The 11894-nt window shown below is 43.7% G+C and overlaps 1 protein-coding gene across 1 annotated transcript; it reads left to right on the top strand.

Annotated features, from left to right (window-relative positions):
* Positions 1–3316: 3316 nt before the first annotated feature.
* UBE2B (ubiquitin conjugating enzyme E2 B) lies at positions 3317–11683 on the top strand. The gene is made up of 6 exons (XM_055812737.1): positions 3317–3481; positions 6968–7048; positions 7773–7798; positions 8851–8940; positions 10214–10302; positions 11113–11683. Exons 1-6 carry the CDS (start codon positions 3438–3440, stop codon positions 11239–11241), a joined length of 459 nt encoding a protein of 152 aa, XP_055668712.1. The 5' UTR covers positions 3317–3437; the 3' UTR covers positions 11242–11683.
* Positions 11684–11894: the final 211 nt, after the last annotated feature.

Here is an 11894-nt window from a genome sequence, read left to right as displayed (position 1 = left end):
CAAGTACAGTCAAAGGAGAATCTTTAATAATTTCCTGGTAAAATAAGAGGGTAGGTTGAGCAGGTCCATACAGGGATTTTTTTTCCAAGATGTGTTTTTCTTGAAAACTTGCACTGGGGTGGAGGCAGTGCTGTGCGGGGGGGGGGGGGCTCAGGGAGTCTGGAAGATGGGCTGGGAGTCGGAGTACACTGAGGTAGTATTCCTAAAGAAATAGGCTGTGCGGGTGCAGAGGCTGCTCCTACCTCTGCTGCTGTGTGGGTTAAACAAACTCCATTCTCCTTTTTACTATGGCTCTGCTCACCTGCTCCAATATTGAAGTAAAGGATGAGCAAATCAATCATTTCTTTGCCACATGACCTTCTGGGTTACCTTTGTGTCTGGGAGAGTTTTGGCTGGGAGAGTTAATCTTCCTAGCAGCTGGTACAGTGCTGTGTTTTGGATTTGGTATGAGAATACTAACCATGATATTTTGTTCCTGGCTGCTTTGGGAAGAAGGATCATCTCTCCTGAAGAACAGCATGGCATGGCATGGCACTTGGCATGGCAGAGTCTCCTCATGTTGCTCCTCAGTGGCCACTGGAATGAAAGAGAACAAAACCAGTTTCTAACAGGTGACTTGGCTTACTGGTTTCCCTAACTTTGGAGTCTTGGGCTTGGCTGATGTTGGTACAGATAACTCTTCCCAGAGGCCACTGCAAAATGAGAGACTGACCTGAAAAAGAAAAAAAAAGTTATTGGAAGAATGGATTGTTTTAACAGAGAGGCAAGTAGTTTGCTTTCACTGTTAGTTCTCAAGCTTCTCATTTTATGATGGGACAAATCTACCTTAGAAACATTTCATTTTTGCAAAATGCTACACAAATATGTAATATTTACTCAAGATTTATATAGAATGACTATGCTGGAAAATGTGATTTTCATTTAATGTAATCCCCTATTAACTATCATTTTTTGGGAAAAAAAGTTGGGAGAAACATGGAACTCAAAACAGCTTTCTGATCAGGAACTATCTATTTTTCTTAATTCATATAATAGATATGAAATTGTATCTATTTCAGTACTATTCAAGAAGTTGGTAGAAGAAAAACATTCATGCTCTAGACTGCACACTGTAAGGATTTTTTCCCATTTTTTGAAGCACTTGTTACAGTGGATAGTTTTAACGGTTGCACAGAAAAAAACTTTCTCCAGACACCCAATGAAAAAGTTTAGTTCTGAAATTGTAGTTTCCACCTGGCTCTGGAAGTCGGTGGGTTACAAGTATATGATAAATTGAAAACTTTTAAACTGAAATGCCTGTAGTGAAATTGAACAGTACTGGCAGTGATGCATTTAAATTCATGGAGCAAGGAAGTACTGGAAATAATTATCAGCAGATATAATGCTATGATGGTTATTTAGTGCAGATTTGAGACCTATTAAACTACCTTAGCAAGGGTAGAGCCTCTCTATTGTTAGTTGGGGCTGTTTTTTTGAAACCAGCTTGGGATATAGTTAACTTCATTTAAAAACCTACATGTGCTGTACAATCAACAGAGCAGAAACGCAGCTGGTTCTTTATAGGAAAAAAAATAAAGCTTTCAATTTATTAATAAGACTCCTGGCCACACCTGTGTAACAGGCAGCTAGGATTAAAAAGAAAACATTTTATTAGGTAACGTCATAACACCGTTTCTTGATGGTGTTAGAGGAGACTGAACACTGTCACTGTTGAGATAGTGTTGAAAAAGTTTCCAAGCCAGGTGGAAACAAGACAGGATTTCAGATTTAGCTCGTTTGGGGTTTTTTTTTGTTGTTGTTCCCCTGTGCAGGCCATGACTGTTGCCCTGCGTGGAGCTCTGAGTGTGGGGTACGTTAGGAGTGACGGGGGGTTCAGGGGCTGGAGAGCTGCCTTTGGGTAGTGGATGCTCTTGCTGCTCTGCTGGGGCCATTGCAGCAGAGCACATGGTAAGAGTGAAACAAGTAATGGTGCTAGACCGATGTTAATTATTTATACAGGTCCAAGCTTGCACTTGTTTTTTTGCGGTCTGCTTTCTTCCTTACAAATTAGCTGGGGCTAAATATAAACTGTATAAAGCTAGAGGAGCAGCAGTGGAATGTAAAATCAAAACGTCTGTGTGATGGGGGGAGGAGGAAAATCCAGAAGAGGATTGCTTGGCAGGATCCATTTTGCGCTAGTGCAGGGAATAGTGTTTTAGTGGCTGGGGAATGATAGTTTCTTATTACCAAGCCTCTTTGAAAAGCTCACTCCCTTGCAGCATCAGGCTTTGTGTGGATTCCTATGCTTGTATCTTGCTTTGAGTGTCTGAGTATTTTCACCGAGATGGGACATTGGGTTAAAAAGTGTGCAGAGCGTAAGTCCTTGTGGAGTAAAATCCTGACCCGTGTGGGGTATTGATTCCGAGCAGTGCTCAGGTCAGTCACTTCTAAAATAATCCATGTCAGCGGAGCAGCCACAGCACGTGCTTGGCACCAGCTTTGGCAAAAAAGCAGTTAGGAGCTTTGTGCTAATTAAACCAGGATCGATGCTTGTTAAGCACATGGGTAGCCGGAGGCAAAAGAAATGGGCAGAGGATGAAGATGTTTATATCTGTCCCTTCATTATGAGTCTCAGGGTGTTCTGACCTCCTTAAAATCATGTGAAAGAAAAGCAAGGGGGCACATGTCACCAGGCAAACCCAAGCTCCAGGGCTGAGTTCTGAGGCGCCATGTAAGAATTAGGTCATGACTTCAAAGAGGTCTGCTCTAGGCCGTTGGAGTAATGGTATTAGAAAACCAAACCGCTTCCCTGGTTCCCCGCTACCCTCCCATAGAGCAGAAGCCAGTGGGTACGAATGTTTTTCCTAAAATGATTTCTGGCAATATCCATGTGCTCATTTGTCCGCAAGGCCGTGCCAGCCCTCGGACCCCTGGCCTGGGATGCTCCGCGCTGCAGGCGCCCTGCTCCTTGAGCCGGTTCACGGTTCTTCAGCAGCTCCAAATTAAAAGCTGAGCTTGCTGCTTCTCCGTCGCTAAAATCTGCTTGCTTTAAGCCCCAAACGGTAATTAAAAAAAATATTAAATCTGTCTTCCACGGGGGTGAGGCAGTTCTGGTGACAGACCAGCGAAGCCGGGCACTGCGGTGGCCGATCCCGCTGGCTCCCCCAAAACGCCTTTAAGCGCGGAGGCAACCCGGGGCACCGGTGGGGGGCTCCGCGGGCGCGGAGCTGCGCGCAGGCGCCCACCCCCGCGCCGGGCTGGGTCGGGCCGGGCCGTCCCTCCGTCCCCCCCTTGCCGCCCGCGACGTCGGCCGGCCCAGCGGCGCAGCCCGCCCCCCGCGGAGGGAGACGCCATTGCGGGTTGTTTGTGCAGGCGCGGAGGGAGGTGGCGGCGCCGCGGCCGCGGACTTTTTTTTTTTTTTTTTTTTTTTTTTTTTTATTTCCCCCCCCGCGGCGATCATGTCCACTCCGGCGCGGCGCAGGCTGATGCGCGACTTCAAGAGGTGAGCGAGGCCCCCGCCGGTACGGGGCCTGCAGGCACCGGGCCCCTACGTGACACGGGCTGGCTGGCAGCGGAGGAGGCACCGCGGCGGCTGCCCGGGCAGAGCCGCCCGGCCGCGGGCCTGACCCGGCAGTTTGTGGAACCGCGGCTCGGGCTTGCACGGGCCGGGCCAGCCCTGGCGAGGGGGGAGCCGTGGGCAGCTGTGGCGGGGGCGGCGATTCCCGGGGCGTCCCTTTGTGCTGAGGGACGGGGGCTGGCCCGGAGCCCCCTCCCCCGGGGGGTGCCGCGGGCAGGGGCGCGCTCCGAGCCGGCGGCTTCGCCCTTCGCTTCGGGGCAGCGGGGGAGGGAAGAGCCCTGCGGGGCGGCCGCCCCTGCGGCTGCCGGGGTGAGCGCCGGGGTCCTGCCGGGCAGGGCCGGCTTTGTTTGTGCCGGGCGCCGCGGCACCGGCCGCCCGCCTCGCCCCTGCGCCGACGGCTGGGGGCGTCTGAGGATAGAAGTTGAAGCGGTGCCTTGAGGCAGGGGCAGCCCCCGCTGCTGGGGAGGGCCCGGGTCGCGGGGCAGGCCGGGCTGGGGGCCGGTGCCTCGGGGTGCCCTTGCCCTGGGGTGCCCGGCGGTGCGGAGCGGATTGGGGCTGGCTGTTTGTGCCCTGCTTCCTGCGCCCCCCGCCTCAGCCGAGCTCTGGCACACCGAAGGGGTTTGGCCCAGTCTGCTGAAGCGAGCAGGCAGAATGTAGGTGTGTTGGAGGCTTGTTGGGTCGACGGTGTCTCCGAAAATGAGTATTCGGGACAGACGTTAAAAAATGAAGCCCAAAGAATTAGAGAACGCTTAATTTGTCTGTATGCAATAAACAAAACGCCCTTTAATGTTTTTATGCACATGCTATTCTGTCTAAAGCTTTCAGTCATGAGGCATCTTCTGTATAATACAAACTGCTAAAGAAGCAGTTATTAGTTGCGCTCTTTTAAACATTAATGGCTGAACCACAGGCTCTAGAATAATTTATTTCCAGTCTAACATGTAGACGCATTTAAGAGAGTGTGGAAGAAGGTGGGGGGATCTTCTGTTAGCTTTAGAATATGTCATATTGTTTCACTGGACTGTAGTCGCTCATAAGTTGTTGGAAGTGAGTCAGCTTTGATAGCATCTCTTTTTTTTAGCGTAGCTATGTTATACCAGTACCTGAAAATACATCAGGAAACAGTTGACATGTATTGTAGTTGCTTTACATGACTGCATGTAAAACTACAGTGGTAAGAGGCTGATCTGTGGATCTACAAACAGTTGCGTGTGTTTGAGATGTGGAGCCTGCTTCTCTTGTACTCGGGTGTTGGTGTTAGCTAAGCGGGTGTTGCTTGATTGCTGTTCAAATCAAAACAGGATATTCAGTCCTTTTTATTGTATCCAGTTACACAGATGACGTGAACCAGTGATTTTTTTTCAGGGTGAGGGACTAAGTAATATTTCAAGACTGCAGCCAGATGTGGGTTTTATGATTTTATAATCTTAGAATAACTGGTTTAATAATTTTGAAATTTAAGGTGGAGTAAAGATTTTAAAGCTGTGGAAAAGTATAACCAAGTAAACACAAAGTAATCAAATGTATGTATCAAATATGCAACAACTTTGATACCCCCAAACTTACGTAACTTCTTCATGTCAGTTTTTATTCTTCTCTTTCCCACTGTTATATATTTGTTTAGCCTTATGTTACTTCTACCTCAGCAGACTGTGTGCTGTGAGCTGTGATTCACTTTGTTAAATATAAACTTCTTTTGCATGCTGTGATTGTCAAGAGCAATTGCAAAGAGAATAGTTCAACAGATTTTGTATCTCCTTGAATTTGTTTGACTAAACCAATAGAAAAAATTAGTTTGTTTGGGGTTTTTTTTTGTTTCATTTTGGTTAGATTGTTTTGGGTTTTTTTTCCTCTTAAAAAGGGGGTACAAATGCTGCATTTTCCCAAGCTATTTAAGACTTCCAGGCATTTTTTGGATCAGTCTAATTTCCAGTCCTTGCCACAACCTTTCTGTAGTTAGACCCTTTGACAGTAGGGTGCACATGAGCTTTTAAATTGATCTAAAAACCAAAGCCATCTCTCAGATGCACTTGTCAGGCTGAATGCTTAGGCATTATTGTTGGCCTGCAGCCTGGCTGTCATGTTCCTGTTCTCCCTGACCAAAATAGTAGGTGGTTTATGCTGTTGATACTAAGCTGTCTGAACTGCGTGTGCTTGGAGAGCGAGGGTGTAAACACAGAGTTCAGAAGGGATCTGAGCTGTAAACAGCAAGCCCTGCTCCTGGGCTGCCTCTGTGGGGCAGTGCCATTGCTCAGCATCCACGTATGCATGCAGGCTTATCACAGACTTGGGCAGTGCAAATGCAGGAGAGTTTACTGGCTGTATACCAGTGTCAGCTCTGAACAAACCTCCATGTACACGCTGATGTTCAGTTAGAATTTGTCCCTTGGTCTGCAGGGCTTTTGGTAGCGACTCATTCGTAAGCGTACTGTGATCAAGCCTCATGTTGACACTGAAGGATTGCTTTTGAAGCAAGGGCAGTCACTGGGGGCAGGTTCTTTATTCTTGCATAACTCGAGAGGCCAAGTAGGTGAGGTGGGTAGGAGCTGCCACTGAAGAGGTTTGACCAGGAAAATGCTCATCAGGTGATGAGGGCTTGCTGACCATTGTTCAGGGTCTTATGTGATCTTCAGCAGAAACACTGGTGTACAGAACCATGGGCAGAAGGAAAGTAACTGGATCCTGTTCTCCGGTTGCGATACATATTTCTGTGTGGCCCAAGTTTATGTGGTTTTCAGTGAGCGTGCCTTTGCCTAGTCTAAGGATTAAGTAACTAAAAAGAATTAAAAATGCTTCCATGATTACTTTAGAGATAAACACATTTGTTGAACTGGTAAGAAGAAGCACTATACAGTTTTTCCCCTTGTTCCCTTTTAAGCAATCAGCTTGCCAGTCAAAATAGGCTTATACCAAATTTAGCCACATCATGCACACAGATCTGGGAATGCATGAAAAGCTGCACTGACAGTCACTTGTGCTTAGTCCCAGCAAGTGTGCTGTGTAAGTCTCACTGGCTGGTTTTTGGCTCCTGTTTGTGGCTGCAGTTTGTTCTTGTCTTCATTGGTGGCAGCCAGCAGCAGTTGCTCTTTCATAGTTCACTACATAGTACCGTAAATCTCAGCTGTACATGGTGCTTCAAAGTATTCTTGCCCTTAATGCTTTGCTCCCTGCACACTTAATGTAACCTGTTGGGCCATTGTAGTGTGTTGGTATAATACATGAGAAAATCTTGGTGTGTGTTGTCTTGTAGGTTTGTCTTTTGGAGTATTGATAATGTGTGTAATGCTTTGTGTATTCTCTGATTTAGAGTGATAAAATATTTACAAAATATGGATATTACTGTTAAATTGAATACTTCCACCTGCAAGTATAATTATGTAAGGCTTGTCATTCTATGTTTGTAATTCTTAGATTGCAAGAAGACCCTCCTGTGGGTGTCAGTGGTGCACCATCTGAGAACAACATAATGCAATGGAATGCAGTTATATTTGGGTAAGCATTTGTGATGACTATAAAATCCTGTATCAAAGGACTAAATAAACCTGGGTTTTGTTTTTACAGTTATTCTCTTCTTTTGTGTACGTAAAGTCAGCAAACTTAGAAACATGACCAAGTGTACTGTTGCAGTGTTTTCAGGAGTAATGTAGAATGCATAGGAAAGAAAAAATTAACATTTGTTCATCTTTTTTGTTGAATAAAGCTTGCTTAATGGCTGAATAAATAGGTTAGGCTGTGTAGGAGTTACGAAAAAACAGGTTTCCTCTCTAAAGAACCTAAGAGCTGCATGTTCTTGGCCATTAAATCCAGATGTATTAGCGGTGATTGGATTGATTCCCAGTGGAATGAGGTACAGGTTCTGTCTAGAAAGTTAACATTAGAAGTCCTACAGAACAGGAACTGGCTTTGTATCCTTTCGTAAAACTGAAGTATGCTTGCTAGTAATTTGCTCGTTAATTCTAATCTAGTCGCATAATGGTGTATGTATCATTTGAGATGATGATAAAGTAGGTATCTTGACTAGCAGATTGACTATGGGAAAGTGTCCTAGGCACAACAAAGCTCTCGGAGGTTGCCTCTGGATACTTGCCTAAATATTTAAATTGTCGCCTCTGCTTGTGTCTTGGGGAGGATGAGGAAGAAGATCTAAATGTATTGTGCTTGTTTAGAAGTAGGTAGTGATCGTTTTTAACTGGAGTTTATTTTTAAAACCTTTCAGGCCAGAAGGGACGCCTTTTGAGGATGGTAAGCCGCTAACTTTTATATTCTCTGTCACTATAACAAATCTTGCCAGTATTAACATTGTTCTGTTTTGAAAAAATAATAGACGTTATCTGTATATAATTTGGAACAAACCAAGCAAGCAAGTGAAGGAGTAAGGTCTTGTTGGCTATAAAAATACGTCTATTGATGTACGCAGTGTCTTGTCATAGTGGTTGGTGGTTGGTTAGAAAGCTACAAAGCAATGCTTATATCAAGACTTGTTTATACATATACGCTAGAGCTTTTAATGGGGGAAGTTGGTCTAATGGTGCCAGATGTGTTTTCACATCTCCATAGCTAAGCTCAGCAAGACAGTGTGCTTTGCTGGTTTCATCTGTGTGGCATGTTTGATTCATCTCCATTCTCCTAATGAAGAACAGGTGAAAAATCTTGACTTGTTCTGAATATAGAACTCAGTGAGGGGGAGGCAATACCGAATTTGTACATAAACATGAAAGTTAGTGTGTAATGAACCTCCCTTAGGCATATGAGGAATAATGAGTTTAATAATTATAGTATTATTGCAGTAATTGGCAGCAGATGGGGTTTTCCTCTGTGTTGGGTTGGAGGAGTTACAGTAAATTATTCACTGATCCATAATAAAGGTTTTCAGTGAATCAGTCATGAACTCCAAAGACTGAGATTGCTGATTATGAAATTCCAGTGTTTCTTTGCTGGCACTGCAGTGCCAAATTAATGAAACACCTTAAAGTCACCAACCATCGTGTTGGGTCACAGAAAAGGGGGAGGGCAGTGGGACAATTGGTGCTGGATCTAGCTGTCCTTGCCATGTACACAGTGAGTCTCCGAGCTTCTACCTAGCTGTTGCTGTTGGGTTTATTACTGTCACTAAGTAGTAGTTCCATTACCGCTTGAAATACATGAAAAGAAACCAGACTCAGTGTTGTTAGCTTATACAATGGTGAGAAGAAATACTGATCACGAAGCACATAGGTTAACCTATGTTGTATATATTTCTGGAGGTGTTCTTTTGTTGTCAGTTAATCTGATTGTATTTGTTTTTGTTTGGACAGGTACTTTTAAACTAGTAATAGAATTTTCCGAAGAATACCCAAATAAGCCTCCAACTGTTAGGTTTTTATCAAAAATGTTCCATCCAAATGGTGAGTAAATCATTTTGTTTTAGGCATAATACCCATTAAATACTGTGGTGTGGTCATGTGTTCTGTGAAGCTCCAGAATGCTTAACAGCTCTCAATCTCTCTTCATTGCTGCCTCCTAAGTAGATGTCTGGGACAGCAACTGCTTGATGAAAAATTAAGAATTATGATGCTATTAGGAAGCAGCTATCTGTCTCTTTCTAATCGATAGATAGCCTCAGTAGCAAAGCCTGTGAGCATTTTCAGCAGCAGCTGCACTTAGGTTGGCTTAAAGAGGCAATTCTGGTTGCAGATTCCTGCCCTCTTCCATTTAACAGCAATTGTGTATGCGCAGCCACATTGTGAATCGGAGCAGGGAAGTGATCAAGCCAGATGTTATTTATTTCTGTCAGATGAGATTTCAGCCAAGTCCATGCCTTCATTTGGTTCCCTGTACCAGCCTGTGCTAGCACAAGGAAGAAGGTGAGAATAACCAGCCGTAGGGAAGTGCGAGGAGGGCTGACCCCAACTCAGTGATGAGAAAGTGCTGTGGTTCCTGCTCCAGCACTTGATAGGTTTTATTCAGTTATTCTTGCATGCAGAAAACACAAACCATGCCTTTTGCTTTTCCAAGCCCCTCTGTAGCAATATGTCACGTAATGTGCAGGGCAGTGTGCCTCTGCTAGTAATCTGTTGGGGTTTATTGGTACAAACAAGCCTGAAGACAAGGGTTTCGGAGTTTGAGTGGTGAGTTTGTTTCACACAGGCTATATTAAGACAACTGGTAGGTATCCAGACAGAAGCAGTGTTTCAAGCACACTTTCCAGTATTTTTTCTTACCTGTCTTGGTGTGTCTCATAGTGAGCATAGAGTATGTGAAAAGAGGGCAAGAACTCCTGCTGTGGAGTGTGTGATAGCTGTGAGATCCTCAGCTGGCGCAGTGGATTCTGCTCCCGCAGTAAATGTCTCGCTGCTCTCTGGGAGCATGCTCTCCACTGTGTGCATAGGGGCCAGTCACACAAGAGGAGCAAGAATCAAGTCTACCAGTTCCTGTGCTAATGCCATCATCATTAGACCTTCCTCCTTTTCCTCTTAAGTGTTGTTACTTCCAGTAATACATCTTCAAAATACAAGGTGTCATATGACGGAAGATTGTGAAGCGTAACTGCTGTCTTCTTCCCTAAAGCATTAATTTAAGCATAGACTGAATTGGAATGGTAAATCTGCCTTGAACAGTATGTAATGAACAAACTATAAAATAAATCTGATTGTTTCCAAATATCTGTTGTATTTGCAGTTTATGCGGATGGTAGCATATGTTTAGATATTCTTCAGAATCGCTGGAGTCCAACATACGATGTTTCATCTATTTTAACTTCAATTCAGGTAACTTCACATCTCTTTTAGCAAATAATTCTGTTGTTGTTAGTCTCTCTTCCAGAATACACAGCTCGGTGATGGGGCTAACCAGGTAACTGTATCAAAGGGGACTTCAAATACTTGTGAGCTAAGCAGTAATTTTTCTGATCAAATAAAGGCTAAGGTGTTGTCTGATGTAATGACTAATTTTGAGCTACAAAACTGCTGTTAGGTATTTCTTGCAGGAAAAGTTACTGGTTTGGGTTCCTTTTTAACTCTTTTTTTAGTCAAGACAGGACATCAGATGGTAGAAATTTGCCTAGTGTTTGAAACACTAACCTTTATCCTGAAGCCTTGCCCACTGAAGTCCTCGGGGAGACAGTACTGCTAAAACCTAATTTACTTGGAATAAGTAAAAATGGCGTGGCTCAGCAAAAATGCATATTTTCTTTTCTCCTGTGTGATTGTTTTTATTTGTCTATAGTGAAGTTCTGTAGGAGGCATCTTAAGCCCCTCTTCAGTCCTGAATGACAATAGTAGTGTAATTGCCAAATAATCAATTACCATCATACTGCTAACTGGTACAAATGACGGTGTACCTGTGAGGTTTGAGAACCTCGAAGTGTATGCAGTGCTACTGCTTCACAGTGTATAATTTGAGGTTCAGTGGTGTAATTATGGGTGCCTAACCATGAGTTTAACTGTTGTTTTTTTTCAGTTGGGCTCTTCTGAGTCATGTGTGCCTCCTGAAACACAGTATTTGAAAGTTGTAGGTTGATTTTTCCATGATTTAAAAGGTGTTGGTTTGTCTCATGTTTTGTTTTCCCCTTTTTGCAGTCTCTGCTTGATGAACCTAATCCAAACAGTCCAGCAAACAGTCAGGCGGCACAACTTTATCAGGAGAACAAACGTGAATATGAGAAAAGAGTTTCAGCTATTGTTGAACAAAGTTGGAATGATTCGTAACAGCTGCTTTGTTACTCTCCATCCTCATAATCATGACGTACAATTTAACTCTCAATAGAAAGGCTACCAGAAATTTCAAGTGCCACAGTTCTAAGAATTTGCATAAAAACTCATTTGCAAACAAAATTAAGCCCTCCAGTTTAGGAAACTTAAAAGCTTGTGTATCTCGATTAACGTACTTTTTATTGCATGGTATGAACTAAGTTATTGCTACATAAATTTGTAATATATCCTGTTTGTATTTTTTTTCCCAAGTGTATAATGTTGGTGTGGAGTTTTCATGACAGAATATACACATTTTGTAAATCTGTACTTTTTCAAATATTGAATGCCTTATTTTTGAATTCTTTAGATTTTTAAATTGGAGAAAAGCACTTAACAAAGTTTTTATATATAAATATTTCATGTAAAACTGTTAAATACATAACCTTAGTGCAAGACATTCTGCTTTCACTCTATCTCTTTCAAAGGGCTCATTTTTACTCCATTTTTCCTCTTGGTACATGCTGATGATACCATGCACTTTACAAACAGAAGTTAACCTATGATGTAGCTGTCTTTACTGGATATTTGCTTCTGCACCAGGGCTTAACTTGATTCTTTGTGTCCTCAGTTGTATGAGGAAGAGAAGTATTGGTAGCTGCCAACTTACA

This window comes from Falco peregrinus, chromosome 8 (genome assembly GCF_023634155.1).
Source record: "Falco peregrinus isolate bFalPer1 chromosome 8, bFalPer1.pri, whole genome shotgun sequence".
Lineage (NCBI taxonomy): Eukaryota > Metazoa > Chordata > Aves > Falconiformes > Falconidae > Falco > Falco peregrinus.
The sequence above is the reverse complement of the archived record's forward strand: the minus strand, read 5'-3'. Positions and strand labels throughout refer to the sequence as shown.